Genomic DNA, 21,468 nt, shown 5'->3' on the forward strand with positions numbered 1-21,468 from the left:
CTGCTAGGTCCAGGACTCAAACTGCAGTCAGCCATGTGGGAGTCCAGTGCCCTTAACCACTATGCCACCTGCCAGCCCCCAGATGGCCTGATTTTCTAAAGATGGAGTCTAAGTTAAAGGACAATGGGTCGGGACCAGCAAGTGGCATGGTGGTTAAGGATGCTGGACTCCCAGATGGCTGACTGCGGTTTGAATCCCAAACCTGGTGGCTTCTTTCTCACTTTCTCTCTCTCACTCTGTCCCTCTCTGGTCAAATTAATATAAATAAAGTTAAATAAGATAATTATTTTTTAAAAAGACATGGGCGAATTGTAATAATAATCAATCCTATGTCTTAAGGGACCATAGCAGTGTTTTTCTTTTTGTCCTTCTTCAAAAGTGAACTATAAAATCAAGGATACCTTAAACAGAGAATGACTAAGATAAGGCTTAAAATGATTGCTATTAGCCCCCTTTGCTACTACAAAACAGCTATAGTGACATTTGCTAAACCAACAACAGAGAAGCCACCATCTAACCTAAATAAAAACAGAAAAGTATTCCTAAATATGGACCCACAGAGCCAGCTTGGTGGCATGGTAGACAAGGTGGCTGGATGCCACATGACTGACTCCACAGTTAATAGTCTTGGAGTCAGAGGCTTCAAAAACATGCCAGGTATGTGTACCCAAAATCTTGAGAGGAGAATAAAGAAAAGGGATTGTAGTGTGGCCATCCTTCCGGGGGGGTTACTGTTCACTTTTTCTCTATCTGGTGAGCTCATGCACCTGATAGCAAATTAAAAGTGGGGGGAAGATAGGGGGCCTACAACCCCCAGTAATTTATTTTCTGAATGATTCTCTTTCATTTCCAAAGCATTAGCTTTATAGTCTTCCAGATAATGCTGAGTGTGCCCTACATGAGGTGAGGTTCAAAGAGTCATTTTTAGAGACTGGTTTATACTCTGCAAATACAGGTTAGCAAGTCAATTTAGGTTGAAAGAAAAAAATGGTAATCATTAACATACCTGATAAATTGCAACAGACTGACAGATATTATCTACATTGAGTAAGTAGAAACCATAATCTAGCAATGTATCAGAGTATTTTGGGTGTTTGGATCCAAAATGATCCCTATAAAAAGAGAGAAAACCATTAGGATATAAAGTAGAGAGACAACGTAAAACACTATTTTTAATAGCAATCACCTACCGTGCCAAATACACTGCATGTTTAATTAATTGTTCTGCCTTCTTAAATTCACGTTTTACTACACAAGCCTAAAGACAAAGTGAAAAACTGTTAAATAACTCTCAAACAGTTCATTAGTGTACTAAAATAAATACAGTTTATATATTCTGGATATTAAAAAATTCCAACATAAATAGAAGTGTTCTATTTGTAATTTCTTTCCAAGTACTTCAAAGTTCTACTATAAACAGATCTATATGTAGCCTGGGAAAATTATAAAGTTAAAAATTTTGATAGTCATTCCAGATAATGCAAATCTGTTATAGCAAAGATCACTTACAAAGCTGATATTATCCATCTCCTTCTTTATTATTAAAATAAAATGGTGACAGGAGGGTTTACCAGAGTATTTTCTAAGGTACTTATATACTAGTTCTAAAGTGGCTTAATTTTTTATGGTTTTTGTATACTAATTTCAAGTTTTCCTATCACTTCTTAAAACATTTTGAGCCATGAAAATAGTAGTTTTTAAATCTCAGGTAATTTGCATGGAATTAAGGTACAAGTTTATTTTGATGCAAATAAACAGTGAATCCATGCACAGATTTTTTTCATAATATAATTTTCCATAATTTTTGAAGCCCCTCGTATAAATCTTGCATGAATATTATACTGTCTTGCTTTAATGCACTAAAGCAGTAATTTTGAAATACTATCGGATTTATTTATTTATAGAATAAACAGCAGCTAGAGAAAAAAAAAACCCCAGCAACAACAAAAGAAAACTGCTCGACAAACAAAACAAACTGAAGCCAAAACAGCACCAAAATACTACTATAATCTGTACTTCACTAAGCTGAAACAATTTCTAAAATGAATTATTTCATAGGTTTTTCTTGGTAAAGGGACATTAGGTAAAGTCTATGTGAGATGGTTTTTGTTAGAAACTGGGTTTCTAAAACTGAGCACGGAAACTTGGAAAATACATATACCTTATTAGTCTATGGAGTACACAACAAGCAGTATATTAAACAATAGGTTAACTTTAAAGCCTGATACATTCTATAATTCATTTATTAATTTTAAGATTATATTCACCTTAGAAGCTTGTCTTAAAACATCCACCACAACTTTGACAGGTAAGCCTGCTGTGATTTCTTTCATTGCCTCAATGCACCATTTGTATGCCTTAAAAAAATAAATATTTATAGGAGACAGAACTGTGATTAAGTTTAATTGACAGTATTTAACAAAATGACTGTAAACTTTTCCTGCAAGCTTTTGAAGTTCTTAAATAGGACTTGCAAAGACATTTTCTTTTTTTTAATATATTTTATTTTTTAAAATAATTATTTTTATTTATTTATTATATTCCAGTTTGATCAGAGAGAGAGCGTGAGCAAATGAGAAAGTAAGCCACCAGGTCTGGGACTTGAACTGTGGTCAGCCATGTGGGAGTCTAGTGCCTTTAATCATCACACGACCTGCTGGCCCCCAAAGGCAGTACTTACACTTAACATTTTCTTTTTTAAAAAAAATTTTTTTTTATTTAACTGTATTTATTTATTTACTTATTTATTTTATTTTGACCAGAAGGGGACAGAGTGAGAAAGAAAGAGAGAGAGAGAAAGCAAGCTGCCAGGTCTGGAACTTAACCACAGTTCACCATGTGGGAGTCCACGACCTGCTGGCCCCCAAAGGCAGTACTTACACTTAACATTTTCTTTTTTAAAAAAAATTTTTTTTTATTTAACTGTATTTATTTATTTACTTATTTATTTTATTTTGACCAGAAGGGGACAGAGTGAGAAAGAAAGAGAGAGAGAGAAAGCAAGCTGCCAGGTCTGGAACTTAACCACAGTTCACCATGTGGGAGTCCAGTGGCCTCAACTACCACGCCACCTGCTGGCACCTACCCTTAACATTTTCTGAGGATAAATTTTCTTCAAAGTATAAATTTGTTACATTATTTTTTTTTCTTAATATCTACAGCTTGTCTGAATCAGATCTTGCATACCTGTGACACCTAAGTAAGAAATCAGGGGGCCAGCTGTGACAGTGATTAAGGTACTGTACTTCCACATGGTCGACCACATGAAGTGGCTTGCTGTCTAACCCCTTACCCTAATTCTTCTCTGGTGAGCGCATGCGTCCTGCAGCAAATTTAGAAATAATAATAATGAGGGGTCAGCAGATGGCATAATGTTTATGTTGCTGGACTTCCATGTTGTTGACCACGGTTTAAGCCCTGGACTCAGCGGCTTGAAACTCACACCAGGCTCGTGTGTGTGTGTGTGTGTGTGTGTGTGTCCAAAATCCTGAGAGAAGAATGAAGGAGAAGGGATTGTGGGGTTGCCATATCCCCCTGGGGTGTGTGTGATTTCTCGCTTTCTGTCTCTCTGGCGAGCATATGTGCCTATAGCAAAAATCTATATAATACAAATAATGATAAATAAAAAATTCTTTAAAAAGAAAAAAAAACAGGTATATTTTCTCTTGCCTGGAAGTCTTTGTTTTTTTTTAGTTTGCTATAGGGTACTTGCTCGCCCCAGAGAGAGAGAGAAAGTGGGAGAGAGTGCGAAAGTACTCCCCAGAGGAAATGGCCATGCCACAATCCTATCTCCTCTAGAGATTTTGGAAACACATGCTGGTGTGGGATCTGGCCACCTTAATCTCCGCACCATCTGCTGGCTCCCCAGAAGTCTTCATACCTACTACAGTTTCTACCTTAGAGTACAGTCTCCCTTCTTCGAATACTTTAGTTTGTCTTTTGGGTTTTAGCCCTAGACGGTTTCCTGTATTTTCCTGTACTTTCTAACATCTACTATAACACTTCACTATTTGTATCTTGATTGCCCTTTGAGTGCTTAGTCTGTGGCAGCTATTGTTCTAAGTACTTTATGTACATGAACACATTTAATAGACACAACAGTCCTATAAAATATGTACTACTATGGGAATCTGAGGCACGGAGAGGGTAAGCGGCAGACAATGTGCTAGCATGTAGGTATGCACTAGGAAGCAGAACAAAAAATGTCCTTTCTCCCCTCGCTCTTAGTGGGAGAAAGTGAAAAAAAAGATAAAATAAATTATTTTTAATAGCTGTTACTACTAAAAGAAAAAAATATATTATGAAGAGGTCACAAAGAATAGGGAAGAATACATTAGAAAATAAACATTTGATCTCTTCTGGAAGTTTCCTCTTCTTTCATGTTACTTAAAAGATGCAGTTTTTTAGAAGCACTTTCTAATGCAACAATGAAATATTTATTTGATTTGAATTTAGGCCAAAAAACATGTTTTAGTTGATTTTTGTTTCAAGAAATAAATTAAAATCTTTGGAGTAGCAGTAGCCTAAATTAGTGTTTAAAATCATTTACTGGGACCAATAGATAGTGTAATGGTTACATTGCTGGACTCCCATGGAGTTGACTATGATTCAATTCCTGGACCCGGTGGTTTAAAACTCACACTGGGTGCGTGTGTGTGTGTGAGCCCAAAATTCTAAGAGGAGAAAGGAGAAGGGATTGCAGCATGGTCACCCTTCTGGGGGTGATTTCTTGCTTTCTGTTTCTCTAATGAGCGCACGTACCCTATAGTAAAAATCTCTCTATCTCACCCTATAGCAAAAAAGAAAAGAAATTTACTACCTTAATTCCTCTCCCAGTTTTAGGAACAATATACTTCCTCTTCACATTAAGCAAGCATAGCTGTGACTTCATTTGCCCAATTAAAATATGAGCAAATTGGGTCAGTTAGTGGTACGGTAGTTGGGGTAGCTAGATCCCACACAGCCAAATGTGCAACTGAGTCTCAGACCCTATGGCTTCAAAAACACAATGGGCACATGTGGGTATGTGCCCAAAATCCTGAAAGGAGAATGGAGGAGACAGGATTGTAGTATGGCCATTTCCCTAGAGAGTGTCTTCTCAATTTCCCTCTCTTTTTCTCTGGCAAGCACATGCACCCCATAGCAAAATTAAAAGAAAAACAAAGTTAAAACATAATGAGAAGTAAAATTTTTAGAAAAAGGTTCTGAAGCCAGTAGAACTTCCTGATGTTTCTGCCTTTGCTCCAAAGTTGGTAAATATTCACACTGATGTGCTAACCCACATTGGGTTTTGATCAAAGTGTAGATATACTGGGCTCAGTGCAGTGGTAGTGCAATGCTCTGAAATGCTGGAGGCTATAGGAAAGATCAAGGTTCAGTTCCTGAGATGACCTATACACACCAGGCATGTGCATACATGCCCATGATCCTGAATGTCTGGGAAAGGCTGAGGGAACAACTGTGGCATGAGACCCCATTGAGGGTGTTATCTTTCTCTCTCACAAAATAAATATATAAATAAACTTTAAAAATATAAACATGGCACTAGCAGGTGTCATGGTGGTTAAGGCTCTGGACTCCCACATGGCCGACTATGGTCTGAGCCCCAGATCCAGTGACTTGAAAATCACACTGGGTACTTGTGTGTGTGTGTGCCCAAAATCTCAAGAAGAGAATGGAGGATAAAGTACTGCAGTATAGTCGTCACCTGGGGGGTGATTTCTCACTTTATCTCTCTCTCTGTGTCTCTGGCAAGCACATGTTCTCTATGACAAAAACCTAAGTAAATAAATAAATAAATAAATAAATGTAACATATATTACAGTCACAGTCATCCCAAGACAGAAATTAGGATGAGCGAGAAATAAACATTCTGCCCAGAAAACAGACAGGTAGACCAATGAGACAGAACAGAAACTCCAGAAATAAGCCCCAAAACATACAGCCAGCTGATTTTTTTTAAAAGAGGTTTTTGCTATAGGGCGTGTACACTTGCTGGAAAGACAGAGAGAAACAGAGACAGAAAGCAAGAAATCAACCCCTGGGGGATGGACATGCCATAATCCCATTTCTTCCATTCTCCTCTTGGGATCCTGGGCAAGCACATGGGCCTGGTGTGAGTTTAAGCTGCCGGGTCCAGGACTCGAACCATGATCAACTAAATGGGAGCCCAGCGACATAACCATTACGCCATCTGCCAGCCTCCAGCCAACTGATTTTTGACAAAGGATATCAGTGAATCCAGTGAGAAAAGAAAAAATCTCTTTAGTAAATGGTGCTGTAAAAACTAAACATCCTAACATGCAGAAAGATGAAACTGGACCCCCATCTTTCATCATTAACAAAAATCAACTCAAAATGGATCAAAGATCTAAACCTAATACCTCAAACTATACAACTACTGGTAGAAAACACTGGAGAAACTCGGAGACATTGGGGAAGGCAAAGACTTTTTTAAAAAGAATTATTTTATTTAACTTTATTTATTATTATTATTTTCCAGTTTGATTAGAGAGACAGGCAGAGAGAGAGAGAGAGAGAAAAGGAAAGTGAGAAAGCAAGACACCAGGTCTGGGACTTGAACTGTGGTCAGCCATGTGGGAATTCAGCACCTTTAACCACCATGGCACCTGCTGTCCCCAGGCAACGACTTTTTAAATAAGACCCCCAAAGCACAGGCAATAGTCCCAAAAATAGACAAGTGGGATTACATGAGATTAAGAAATTTCTGCATAGCAAAAGATACAGTAAGTATTAGTATGACTCGACAACCCTCAGAATGGGAGAATATTTTTGTAAACTTTGCCTCAGATAAGGGACTGATAATCAGATTCCACAGAGAACTCAAACAGCTTACCAAAAAAAAAAAGATTAACCCAATTAAAAGATGAGAAAATAAGTTGGATAAAATCTTTCAAAGGAAGACATATGAACAGTCAAAAAGCACTCAACATCCCTCATCATAAGGGAGAAGCAGATTAAAACTGGAATGAGATACCACCTACTCCCTGAAAGAATGACGAATATTAAAAATACAAAAAATAGTATGTGTTGGCAAGGTTGTGGTGAAAGGGGAACTCTCCTACACAACTGGTGGGAATGTAAATTGGTCCAGCCACTGTGGAAAACAACATGGACGTTCCTCAAAGACCTACAAATAGGGACTAGCAGTTAGCGTAATGTCCATGTCACTGGATTCCCACGTAGTCAACCGCGGTTTGCGTCCCGGATCCGGTGGCTTAAACTCACGCCGGGCGCGTGTGCGTGGGTGCCCAAGATTCTGAGAGGAGACTGGAGGAGAAAGGATTGTGGCATGGTCATCCCCTCTGGGGGGTGATTTCTCGCTTTCTATCTCTCTGTCTCTCTGGCATGGTGGCAAGCACACGCGCCCTATAGCAAAAACCTCTCAAAAAGAAAAAAAAAAAAGACCTACAAATAGAACTACCATATGATCCAGCATTTCCACTCCTGAATATCTACTTAAAGAACAGGAGAATACTCGATCTGAAAAGTGCTTGCACATCTATTTATTGTGGCATTATTTACAATTGTTAACATGGAAACGGCCCAAATGTTGACAGAGAGAATGGACTGAAAAATTGTGGCACATATACTCCTTGGAATACTTATTCAGCTATCCAAAACAACAAGATCCTGGCATTTGACAGAAAGTGGATGAATACAGATTATTTATAGCTGAGTGAAGTGAGTTAGGCTATGAAAGAGAGACACTGTATATGTCTCCACTTTACATATACTGACTGTCCACACTCTATGGTAGAGACTGAAAGAATGGAGGGTATAAAAGTACTGAATGAAGACAGTATAGAAAGAGGGTGGGAGAGGTGAAGAGTGTAGGGAACAGGAAGAAAATTAGGGAAAAAATAGAGAAGCAAGACATTTCTGGGACAGAGAAATGGTTTCATCTGTTGATGGTAACATGTATAGCATTTTCAACTGGACTGGTCTGAGGCATATTTCATGGTGGGTAAATTCTCTCTATAAGCTAAATGATGTATAGCAATTCCATGTGTAAAAAAAAAATACAATAAAAAATAAAGCATTGAGCCCAGTTATGGTGGCTCAGGTGGTAGGGTGCTGTTCTGCAATGCTAGAGACCACGTGGAAGACCAGGGTTCAGATCTCAGGTTGACCTGACCATATTGATTATGCCTGTGATGCTGGCTGGTAGACTGGCAGGGAAGAATTATTACATGATGAGACCTTATGGAGAGTGCCTGTCTCTCTTGAAATAAAGAAAATAAACAAGTGAAATGAAAAAAGGAACTTTTAGTGTTCTAATGCACTGCTATTTTGGCTTTGATTATTATCTGAGCATAACCTATGCTAAGAATGGAGTCGGCTGATAGTGTGGTAGTTAAAATAGCCAGATCTTAAACGGTCAACTGCATGGTTCAAATCCTGAACCACAGGAGTTAAAAAACATGCTGGGGGTGGGGCCACCGGGTGGTGTGGTTAAGATGTTGGAATCACACAATAGTCGACCATGGTTTGAGCCTGGACTGAGAGGCGTGAGCATTACACAGGGCACACATGATTGCACAACCAAAATCCTGAGAAGATAAGGGAGAAGAGGGGATTGTGGCGTGGTCATCCTTCCTGGGAGGTGATTTATCACTTTCCTTCTCTCTGAATCTGTCTCTCCTTTCCAGTGAGCACACATGCCCTATGATGAACAAACAAACAAACAAAAGGACCCTTAAAAAAAAAAAAAAACATGCTGGGAGCATGTGCATACATGCCCAAAATCTCCAAAGGAGAAATGGGGAAGAAACTGTCATATGACCAACCTCCATAGGGGGTGTACTTTCTCACCTTCCCTCTTCCTTTCTCTTTGGCAAATGCATAAGCCTTATGGCAAATTTTTTAGAAATTTAGATTCTCAAGATATGTGTATTTTCTTGTAGATATCAATGCAAAATTTAATTATTCATAATTTAAAATTGTCAAAGAAACAGCTATAGACTTAAACATTCCTCATGAATGTGCTGATACCACAAATTCAAAACCATGAATAAGTCACAGTATAAATTTCTAAATCCAAATGTAGGAGGAAATAACCATCAATAAAAATGCAACAAAATTTTTCTTTTTTAAGGAAGTGCAAACTGGTAAGTAAAAAGACACTTTTGTTTTAGTATACTGGTGGGCCTGCACATACTAAGGTGGTCCTAGACCTGAGTAAAGAATGGCAAGATATGGACCACTCTATGTAGCATAGAGGAGTTTCATACTCCCCACTTTTTCTTTTGGAGAGAGAGATCTTTGCTATAGGGCATGTGTGCTTGCCAGAGACCGAAAGTGCGAAATTACTCTCTTGGGGGATGGCCACACTGGAATCCCTTTTCCTCCAGTCTCCTCAGGATTTTGGGCATGAACGCATGGATGTGCACCCAGCATGAGTTTTAAGCTGCTGGGTCTGGGACTAAAACCATAGTCAACTACATGGGAGTCCAGTAACATAACCATCACACTGTCTGCTGGTCCCCAAACCCCCTTTTGTTATTCATCCATGGTTTCGCTTTCTGTGGTTTCAATTATCAGTGATACAGTACAGCAAGATATTGAGAGAGACAGAGACTAATTCGCATGACTTTCATTAAAAGTATATGATTATGGGAACCAGCAGTTAGCGTAATGGCTATGTCGCTGGACTCCCACGTAGTCGACCGCGGTTCACTATCAGTGATACAGTACAGCAAGATATTGAGAGAGACAGAGACTAATTCGCATGACTTTCATTAAAAGTATATGATTATAACCGTTCTACTTTATTACTAATTATTATTGTCAATCTCTTACTGTGCCTAATTTACAAACTAAATCATATGTATGTATAGGAAAAAAATACAGTACAGGATTTGATTCTATCTGTGGTTACAGGTATCCCCCTGGTGGTCTTAGAACATACTCCCCATGTATAAGGGGGGACTACTGTATAGTCTTCTAGAAATAGTATGAGAAATAAGGAATGAAAAGAAATAATTAAGAGAAAAAAGATATGACGAAGATGAGTTACTCTGCAGAGATAGAAAAAAAATGAGGCATGTTAAGATCTTTTTCCTACCTTTTTAAAAGTTAATTTAGGAGCCGGCAGGTGGTGTGGTGGTTAAAGGCGCTGGATTCCCACATGGCGAACCACGGTTCGAGTCCTGGACCTGGAGGCTTGCTTTCTTGCTTTCTCTTTCTCTCTCTGTTTCTGTCTAATTGAAAAATAGTAATAACAAATGGAATAAAATAAATAATTCTTTTTTTCAAAAAAGTGTATTTATCCCATGATTGAGAGACAGGGACAGAGACACAAAGTATCCTGACACAGTGCTGATGCCAAGATCCACCCCCAGGCCTCAGCCAGCCTAGATCATGAACACACATGTTCTTGGTGTACTTAGGGAGGTCTCAGGGCTTGAACCAGCAACCTTCCCACCACTCTGCCTTGTAGAGCCTTGCATTTTATTTTACTGTGCCAGCACCCAACCCCACTGAAGAACTTTTAAAATAAGCACTGCTCAATATTCAACGGAATGTTGTTGACCTTGCTCTCGTTTTCAGCAAAGCTGGCTATCTGCCCAAAGGCCTTCTGTAAATGGGGTTCTTTGTTTTATGTGTCAAAATTACAGAAAGAGGCCAAGTCAAAAATACTCCTAAATATTTCGTTAAAAATGTATACTGTTTTAAGTAAACTTAATACATGAAAATGAGATCTTTAAGTAAAAGACTATTTGATTTATCCTCTGTTTAACAGGTACTTACTGGTCACGATGAAATGTACCTCAAAACACTTACTTCATCATAGTGACTCTTCGCAAATAGGAGTGCACACAGTTCTCCATAGAGTGCAGCTTTGTTTGCTTGTTGGCCATGTTTTGACAGTTTATCCATATATGTCTGAGCTAACTTAAATGTTTCTTCACCCAAATGATATTTGCAGTTCCCGTTGCGCACATGAAGCAACCTGCAGAAACACAAATAATAATCCTCTATTTTTTTGTATTTCCAACAAGGTAGATCTGACAAGCTCTTACAGAGCACTATTAGTACTCAAATGCCTTAAAGTACGTGGATGCAAGAAATGAGGCAGCACGGGAAAACAAGTGTGTGGCTCAAACTGGGGTTGAATAACACCTGTAAAAGGAACCACGTGCTCTTTCCAGAAACCTTCTCAAGATTTAGCTAACTTTGGGAACCAGCAGTTAACGTAATGGCTATGTCGCTGGACTCCCACGTAGTCGACTGCGGTTCGCTTCCCGGACCCGGTGGCTTAAAACTCACACCAGGCACGTGTGCGTGTGTGCCCAAGATCCCGAGAGGAGAATGGAGGAGAAGGGACTGCGGCGTGACCATCCCCCCTGGAGGGTGATTTCTCGCTTTCTGTCTCTATGTCTCTCTCTGTCTGTCTGGTGAGCGCACGCGCCCTATAGCGAAAACCTCTCCAAAAAAAAATTTTAGCTAACTTTGATTCTTATCTTCTCTAGATATTTTGTATACTTTGAATAATCAGCATGCAGCTTATTTATTTATTTAAATTTGCCAGAGGGCATGTATGCTGGACAGAGAGAGACTGGGGGAAGGTAGTGAGAAAGTACCCCCCATGGGGAAAGGTCATACTGCAATCCTTTTCCTTCCTAAAACCCTCCTTTCAGGATTTTGGGCACGCATGCACCCATGCCAGGCATGTTTTTTAAGCTGATGGTTCCAGGACTTGAACTGTGTGGTGGGCCATATGGGATCCAGCCACCTTAACTACCATGCCATGTGTTGGTCCAGCACAAACTATATCTAAAAAAAATAATATTTTTTTTTGTTCCAATCCACAATAATATAGTTTAAGTAATTTGGAAAATAATAAAAGTCAACATGAAATAATATTACCCACAATTACCTTCTATTCTTATTTTTAGTATATTTGTGAAACACTTGATTGATTAGTTATTGATTTCACAATGATTATAAATGCTCATTTTTGCTTATCTTTCAAATAAGGTAAGTTCACTGACAATACCAGTAGTGTTAGCTAATTCTTTTACAACATTTTTGTTTTGTTTTTGATAGAGGGTTTTTTTTCCCCCTTAGGGTGTGTGTGCTAGCAGGGCAGAGGTTGGGGTGATGGACAGAGATTGTAAGAAGGAAAATGAGAAGTCACCCCTCAAGGGAGATGGCCACACCTCAATCCTTTCTCCTCCATTCTCCTCCTGGGATCTTGAGCACGCACGCACATACACACAGCATGAGTTTCAAGCCACTGGGTCCAGAATTCAAACCATGGTCAGCATGTGGGAGTCCAGCAATGTAATCTCTATGCCATCTGCTGGCCCTTTTATAATCTCTATCCTGTATGATGCAGAACAGAGTTCTTTATACAGAGTAACTGTACAACCATTCTGATTATGCAGGAGTAGTAAAATGCTCTGGATCTCACTGAAGTCTAGATAGCAACTGACTCTATAATAAATCTATAGACTATATAAGACAGGAGAACAATGTGGAATGTAGGACTGGGCAAATATTTAACTATAATGCCAGTTAGAATATTATGTCCTTGTGTTAGGCTAAATATAATTTTTTGACAATGTTGGCCTGAGAGAGAACAAAGGTATGTGAGGACTTCAAAAAGTTCATGGAGAAATGGAATTAGGGGCCAGATGATGTTGCAGCAGTAAAATGATACTCTGTGAGGCTGATTCATGTGAGGAAGTTCCAGGTTTACATCTAGAGACCATCCCAAGTACACTGGGCATAAATGTACCAATAATCTGGGCCTGGTTGAGGCTGGGGTTGGACCCTATTGGAATGTTATTTTTCTTGCTCATGGAAGAAATTTTTAAAAACTTAAAAATAAATAAATAAAGTGTCTGCTGCCTAAAAAAATCCAGAATTAAAGTTATGAGTTATCTTAGTGCAAAAAAAAAAAAAAATCCATGAGTAGTTTTTTTTTTTTTTTTTTTTAAGAGAGAGATTTTTGCTCTAGGATATGTGTGCTTGCTGGAGAGACACAGAGAGACAGAAAGTGAGAAATCACACCCCCCACCCCACCATCAGGGGACTAGCCATGCTGCAATCCCTTCTCTTTCATTCTCTTCTTGGGATTTTGGGCATGTATGCACATGCACCCGGTGTGAGTTTTAAGCCATCAGGTCCAAGACTCGAACTGTGGTCAACTATGTGGGAGTCCAGCAATGAAACCATTACACCATCTGCTGGTCCCCATACATAGTTTTTTTCAGTATGAACTCTTCATAAACTTTTTGAAGACCTTTCCTTACATAAAAGCCACTTAGAAAAATAAAAAATGGAAATGTAAAGTAGGGAAATATTCTTTAGAAATGTAAAATCAATAGGTAATTAAAACTTAATTTTCCGGGGCCAGCAGTTGACGTAATGGCTATGTCACTGGACTCCCATGTAGTCGACCATGGTTTGAGTCCCGGACCCGGTGGCTTAAATTCTTGCTGGGCACGTGTGTGCGTGTCCAAGATCCTGAGAGAACGGATTGTGGCGTGACTTCTCGCTTTCTGCCTCTTTGTTTCTATCTTTCTGGCAAGCACATGTGCCCTATAGTGAAAAAAACCTCTCAAAAAAAAACCCCAAAACTTAATTTGTCTACTTATACCAAAAATACTAATAGTTCAATAATCTAAAAATGAGAAAAATTCAAACAACTTTCTGATTGCTATAATTTCTTTAGATAGTCAGGGAAGAACAAATAGAATAACTTCAAAGACGGAATACTAAACAATGCTTATAAATAATGTTTATAGCCTTTGACACTCACCATATAGTTACTTGCTTTTAGAAAATAATAAAACTTGCTTGGCCCAATAGTCCAGTAGTTAAGGGAGCCAGATCCCACATGGCTGACAGTGGTTCAAGTCCCAGACCCAGCAGATTGAAAAACACATTGAGTGGGAGCCAGCAGTTAGCATAATGGCTATGTTGCTGAACTCCCTCCCATGTAGTCGACCGTGGTTGACATCCCGGACCCGGTGGCTTAAAACTCACGCTTGGCGCGTGTGTGTGTATGCCCAAGATCCCGAGAGGAGAATGGAGGAGAAGGGACTGCAACGTGACCATCCCCCCTGGGGGGTGATTTCTCGCTTTCTATGTCTCTCTGTCTGTCTGGCAAGCGCACGTGCCCTATAGTGAAAACCTCTCAAAAAAAAAAAAAATTAAAAACCACATTGAGCATGTGTGCTGCAAGCTCCAAATCCCAAAAGGATGGAGAACAAAGGAGAAGGGACTGCAGTGAGACATAACTCAGTGTGTGCGGGGTGTTTGCCTTCAGTCTCTGCCTCTCTCTGGTGCGTGTATGTGCCCTCTGGCAATTAAAAAAAATCTCAGAAGAAGAAAAGAATAAAACTCTCAAGCAAAGTAATATTCTAAGAATATTAAATAGTCACATATGGTAAATGGATCCCATTGGGACAATGCAACTCTTGAAAGACTGCTCTTGCTGCCATGCGGGGAAAGGTTTATAGCAAAGTCAAAAGTGGAAGCAAAGCAACTAGGATAGAAGATATTATATCTATCCAGGGAAAAACATCTGTGAGAAAGCAAGAATTATTATAAGAAACAGAGATTGGATGACTTGCCAAATGGCTGAATATAGAAAAGAAAAAACCCAGGCACAGGGTAAATTTAAAGAACAACAACAAAAAAACAGTGCCGGGAACCAGCAGTTAGCGTAATGGCTATGTTGCTGGACTCCCACGTAGTCGACCGCGGTTCACGTCCCGGACCTGGTGGCTTAGAACTCACGCCGGGCGCGTGTGCGTGCGTGCCCAAGATCCTGAGAGGAGAATGGCGGAGAAGGGATTGCTAAGTGACCATCCCCCCTGGGGGGTGATTTCTCGCTTTCTGTCTCTATGTCTCTCTCTGTCTGTCTGGCGAGTGCACAAGCCCTATAGCGAAAACCTCTCAAAAAAAAAAATAAATAAATAAATAAACAGTGCTTGCTTTTCATCTCCATAATGCTAAGAATTGTATTTCCAATGACTTTAATCATATATGCATTATGGTAATTATTTAGTAACTGCATATGATGAGGTAGCAAATTAAACATTTTATACCAGAAAGGCACAGTTTGATACTGTCTAGTTCCCGCTGTCTACTGAAACAAAAGAGCAAATTAAACATATGGAGACTCCTTAGAGTCTGTGTGTCCATTGGAACTGATAGTGAGCAGGAAGCAAAAAATCTAGAAACTTTTGGTCCAATTGCTGGTCTAATTCTGTCTCAACACTAAGCTTAAGGAGTAAACAGGTTCTTGGAACCAGCAAGTGCCACAGTGTTAAGGGCACTGGATTCCCACATGGCCAACCATGGTTCCAGTCCTGGACCTGGCAGCTTGCTTTCCTACTTTCTCTCTCTCTGTCCCTCTCTGGTCAAATTAAAGTAAATAAAAGAAATGAAGTTCAATAAAATAATTTAAAAAAAAGAAAAGAAAAGAAAAAAGCAGGTTCTCAAGGTTTTCCAAATGTGGTGTTACCCCCTGAGCATAGCATTTTACTTATAAAGAACATAAAGATCACATTTACCTGATCAACAGATAATGTCAAAAGCAATTACTAAGCAATTGGTTAAGCTATTCATTGTTTAAAATGGAAAATATGTATATTTTATTAGTTTATGAATATATTTACTGTAAGACTGAGGAAAATTACTAGATACTCGTCAGACAGGCACAATAAAAATAAAATACAAGAAGAGGCCAGCAGGTGGTTTAGTAGTTAAAGTGCTAGACTCCCACATGGCCGACCGTGGTTTGAGTCCTAGGCCCGGCAGCTTGAAAATCATGCTGGGTATGTGTGTGTGTGTGCCCAAAATCCCAAGGGGAGTATAGAGGAGAAGGGATTGTGGCATGGCCACCCCCATTGGGGATAATTTCTTACTTTTCATCTCTGTTTCTCACTCTCTAGCGAGTGTACATGCCCTGTAGCAAAAGCTTAAAAAAAAAAAAGAAAGAAAATACTCTGAAAGCAAACCTAAAGGGAAAGAATCTCTCTCTCCTTAGGTGGCTTTTTCTAAGACCTAGTTAAAATTTTTGGAAGTGGGCTAGCTGGTGGTGTGAGTGTTAAGGCAGGTGGATCTCAAATGGCCAACTATACAGTTCAAGTTTGGATACAGCAGGTACCCAGAGTGTTTTATAAGCCAGTGGGGCTGGGATTCAAACTACACGGTCAACCACATGGACTACAGCTCCATTACCCACTGGGTTAATGGTACGGGTGGTAAAATTATAACACAGTATCTGCCTACTAGCTATTTAAAAGTGTACAGCTCAGTTACATCAATTTTATTCAATATTTCATATAAATATCATGGCCATCTACTCCGAAAATGCCATTTTATTTTTTGCTATAGGGTGCGTGTGTTCGCCATAAAGACAGAGAGAGACAGAAAGCAAGAAATCAGCCCCCCGGGGAGATGCCTACGCCACAATCCCTTCTCCTCCATTCTCCTCTCGGGATCTTGGGCATGCACGCACACGTGCCCAGCATGAGTCCAGCTCAAAGGCAGGGACAGATTAATTCCAGAGAATAGTTGAAAAGAAACAGTTGGAGATATGCTTTTAGTTTTAGGCTGTCTTCTTCCAAAAATGTTTCAAGACAGTAACTGATTATTTTTGATAAATAGGGTCATAGAAGATATTTATTTTCTTTATAGTTTTCAGCATTTTCTGAATTTGTTTGGGAACAGACATATATAAAGAGATCAAATAAAGCTATTAAACAGAAAATGAGTAAAGAGCAACAGGCAGAGTCCCCAAGGAATGTGAAAAGTGGTACTAGGTCTAACTACGGAGAGGTCAATAAAGTTTTCTGACACTTGCTCTATAATGTTTTGATGCAAGTCTCAAATTGGAAATGGCTTTGTGATATTAAATTGAAAAATAACATTCTCATCCTGCATCAGGCTGGAAGAGAAGAGACAGTGGCATGACTGTGCCCCACTGGGGACGGTGTTTTCTCGCTCACCCTCGCTTTCTCTCTCCCTGTGGCAAGCAAGTGCACTCCACTGAAAAAAACTTATAATAAAAAAAGACAAACTAGGAAGGAGAGGAGATCAGGTACTGTAAGAAAACTAAACCTTCTGGATAGGCTAAAGCAAATGTGTATAGGCTCCTTAGACTGAAGAAACATTAGATACCTGTGTGAAATAACTCTGATTTTGAGAACAATCAAGTGCATACAAAACCAAAATGCTTAGCTTTAAAGTCAAGGCTATTATAAAGAATAATCTATAAAAGAATCATACAAAATAGCTTTTCAGTTCGTATATATAGATATATTTAAACCCACCAAATCCCATATGGGATAGTCCATTTTCTTTTTTTTTTTTTTTTGGAGAGATTTTCACTGTAGGGCGCGTGCGCTCGCCAGACAGACAGAGAGAGACATAGAGACAGAAAGCGAGAAATCACCCCCCAGGGGGGATGGTCATGCCACAATCCCTTCTCCTCCATTCTCCTCTCGGGATCTTGGGCACGCACGCACACGTGCCCGGCGTGAGTTTTAACCCACCGGGTCGGAGACACAAACCGCGGTGGACTACGTGGGAGTCCAGTGACATAGCCATTACGCTAACTGCTGGTTCCCGGGATAGTCCATTTTTTACAAAGACAGAATCAGCAGAAGAGAAAAAAAAGACAAAACAGAGGTTATTTTTTGTCAGTACTATAAATAACAGGCCAAATACCAATCCTTTATAATTTCTGCACACATGGGACCAGTCGTTATAAAAACAGAAATGCAAATGATTTTAAAAGATACGAAGGGATGCAAAGGGTGGCACAGCAGGAAAATGGATCCTCTGCATGGCTGACCCACATGGGAAGGTTTCAGATTTGTGTCTGGAGAACTCCCTGAGCAGACTAGGAATGCATGATCCAAGACTGGGTGACAGTAGAGTATGACATCAAGAACTTTGTGTGGGTGCTGCCTCTCTCTCTCAATAATACATAAATAAGCTTAATAAAACAGAAGAGGGAGAGAAAACTTTACTCAGTCTTAGCTTAAATCAACAATGGTTTATAGAAGAATCTATATGCTAGTTCTGAAAGAATTCAGTTTTAATTAAATCATCTATGAAATACCTACGAAATTTAACTCCATAAAAGCAGACTAAATTCAGCAAATGAATCAAATTTTAGTTAACAAAGCAAAAGAAATTTTACTTAATTTTGATTTTCTTTTAGTTTTACATTAAAAAAAATTCTTTTTAAGAAATACCAAATTAGGGCCAGTAGGTGGTGTGATAATTGGGGCACTGGCACTGGACTTTCACATGGCAGACTGTGATTTGAGTCCCAGACTTGGCAGATTGTTTTCTCATTTTCCCTCTTTCTGTTTCTCTCTGATGAGTACACATGCTCTGTAGCAAATTTAAAAATGGTAATAATGGGGACCAGCAGATGGTGAAATGGCTATGTTGCTGGACTCCCATGTAGCTGACTGTGGTTCAAGTCTCGGACTTGGTGGCTTAAACTCACACCGGGTGTGTGTGCGTGCGTGCCCAAGATCTTGAGAGGAGAATGGAGGAGAACGGATTGCAGTGTGACCATCCCTCTGGGGGGTGATTTCTCATTTTCTGTCTCTCTGTCTCTCTCTTTCTGGTGATTGCACACACACTATAGCAAAAACCTACCCCCACTCCCACCCCCCCCAAAAAAAGTAATAATGATAAAGAGTAGAACCAAATAGGTAGTTCTTAAAAAAAGATATGCTTCGGGTCTGGTAGGTGGCGTGGTGATTAAGGGCACTGTACTCCCACATCGTCTACTGTGGTTCAAGTTCTGGACTTGGAGACTTGCTTTCTCACTTTCCCTCCCTCTCTCTCTTTGTCCTTCTCTGGTAAAATTAAAATAAAGAAATAAGGTTAAATAAAAAAAAAATAATTCTTAAAAAAAAAAAAGAGAGATATGCTATATCAAATTGGGAGATAGAAAACCTACATGAAAATAGTGGATGCTAAATTTACATATGCAGGAAGAAAAGGTAACAGCAATAAAAACAGAGTTACTTCCAGATTTTTTTGTCCTTCCGTTAAGATATCTGTAAGGAAAAAATAAATGTATCTTTAAAGAAAGCAGTTATTGGGGACCAGCAGGGGGCGTGGTAGTTAAGGCGCTGGACACTCCCACATAGCTGACCACGGTTCAAGTCCCGGACCTTAGAAGACCTAAAACTATAAAAAGCCACAAGGTACCATCACAGCACATAATATAGGATCTATTCCAACTTACCTCACACAACATTCTACTGCACGAAACCAATGAAGCATCTCATCATGTAGAGTACACAACTGAAGGCAGGACAGAAACACTTTCTCAGCATCACTATACCAGCCTGCATCTGAAAGAAAGCCACCTAGAGAACAAGAAAAAACAGGAACTTTAGATCATTCAATAAACTGCCTGAGCTAAAATGATATGTTTACAGAGAATAGTATCAAAACTAAAACAAAACAAAAAATACCAAAACAAACAAAAAAACAAAACCCATTTAGAGGGTGGGCAGATGGTGTGCTGACTGAGATGCTAGATTCCCCTATGGTTTGAGTCAAAGCCAACTATGGTTTGAGTCCTGGACCTGATGGCTTGATTTCTCACTTTCCCTCTCTCTTTGGCTAAATTAGAAATAATAATAATTGGGACCAGCAATTGGCATAATGGCTATGTCACTGGACTCCCATGTAGTCGACCATGGTTCGAGTCCTGGATCCAGTAGCTTTAACTCACTCAGGGCACGTGTGCATGCGTGCCCAAGATCCCCAGAGGAGAATGGAGGAGAAGGAACTGTGGCATGGTCAGCCCCTGGGGGGGGGGGTGATTTCTCTGTCCCTCTCTGGTCAAATGTAAATAAATAAATAAATAGATAGATAAATAAAGTTAGATAAATAAAGAGGAATGACAATTAACAGCAGAAACAATAGCCAACCCCAAAATCAAATCAACTGGTTCAGTTTAGAGAATCCTGACGGAAAAATTACAGTCTAGCAAATTCTGTTGGTTAGATGCCAAAACTGCTGCACTGATATCATCTGCAGATAAGAATAGAGCCTTCAATGAAAATTTTAAATACGTGGGATCAAGATCCTGAAGCATAACTTTACTATATGATTCTGAAGACAAAACACATCAAAGCAATGGATACCAACAGGTGGAAGTAATTTAGTCAAGGGAAAATGGGACCCATCAAGAGCAATATGACAACAGTTTTTTGGAATGGTCAAGGCATTTTGCTTATTGACTTTCTAGAGAGCTAAAAAAGTGGTAACAACTGGAGACCAGTGGGAGATCAATGCACTCTCACTTAGTCAACTGCGGTTTAAATCCTGGACCTGGCAACTTAAACTCATGCTGGGCACGTGTGCATGTGTGTGCAATATCCTGAGAGGAGAATGGAGAAGAATGGATTGTGGCATGGCCATCTCCTCTATGGGGTGATTTCTGTCTCTCTCTCTGTCCAGTGCATAAGGCCTATTGCAAAAATCTTTCAAAAACAAAAATGAAACAAAATGGTAACATCTGACTAGGAGAGTGTTTTGAGAAACTCAGACACAGTTTTAGCAGAGAAATGACTGGGAAAGCTTCTCTATAAAGTATTTTCACCATAACAATACCGCTGCTCATTCCTCTTACCCAATAAAAGGAAATTTTCTGAAACTGTACATGAGAAATTATTAGATATCATCTTACTGCCCCAATTTGGCTCCAACTTCTTTCTTTTTTTTTTAAAGAAATATTTTATTTAACTTTATTTATTTTAATTTGACCAGAGAGGGACAGAATGAGAGAGAAGGAGAAAGAAAGAAAGAGAGAAAGCAAGCTGCCAGATCCAGGACTCGCACTGTGGTTGGCCAAGTGGGAGTACAGCACCCTTAACCACCATGCCACCTGCCGGCCCGGCCCCCAACTTCTTATTTCCTAATTTTTTTTTTCCCTTTTCCTAATGAGAATTTGTGTGAGAGCATGAAAGAGACAGACAGGTAGGGATAGGAGCTCCCTCGACAGGGTCTTATCATGCTGCAACCCCCTCTCCTCAGCCCTTCAGTTTCGGGGATCTTCAGTGCTCACACCTGGCATGTTTTCAAACTCATCTGCAGACCTGAACCCACAGTCAGCTATGTGGCCCAAACACTGCAGTATTATATGCCATGACTATGCCACGTAGGCTAAGACTGCTTCCTAATCTTGAAAATATTTAAAGGACACCCATTTTTCTTTAGTTAATAATAATAATAATAAAATGCATTGACAAGGTTAAATTCTAAGAACTCTCAGGATTTTTGTTTTGTTTTATTGCCAGAGGGTATGTGCACTTGCCAAAGACAAACGCATAATGGGGCACAGTCACTCTACAATCATTTCTCTTCCATTTCTCCACCCTGTCAAGATTTTTTTTTTTTTTTTTGGGGGGGTTTTTTTTATAGGACGTTGTTGTCCACCAG

General features: G+C 39.5%; 1 protein-coding gene across 1 annotated transcript in view; it reads right to left on the bottom strand.

Moving 5' to 3' along the window:
* APPBP2 (amyloid beta precursor protein binding protein 2) overlaps positions 1 to 21,468 on the bottom strand; it is a 94,222-nt gene that overhangs the window by 24,402 nt on the left and 48,352 nt on the right. The window contains exons 4-8 of the mRNA XM_006154457.3: positions 19,262 to 19,385; positions 10,807 to 10,975; positions 2,268 to 2,357; positions 1,191 to 1,258; positions 1,007 to 1,112 (exon numbers count right to left, since the gene is read on the bottom strand). Coding sequence (XP_006154519.1) covers positions 1,007 to 1,112; positions 1,191 to 1,258; positions 2,268 to 2,357; positions 10,807 to 10,975; positions 19,262 to 19,385 — 557 coding nt within the window. The remainder of the gene's footprint in view (positions 1 to 1,006; positions 1,113 to 1,190; positions 1,259 to 2,267; positions 2,358 to 10,806; positions 10,976 to 19,261; positions 19,386 to 21,468) is intronic.

The sequence above is a fragment of the Tupaia chinensis genome, unplaced genomic scaffold (genome assembly GCF_000334495.1).
Source record: "Tupaia chinensis unplaced genomic scaffold, TupChi_1.0 Scaffold000407_4, whole genome shotgun sequence".
In the NCBI taxonomy this organism is placed as follows: domain Eukaryota; kingdom Metazoa; phylum Chordata; class Mammalia; order Scandentia; family Tupaiidae; genus Tupaia; species Tupaia belangeri.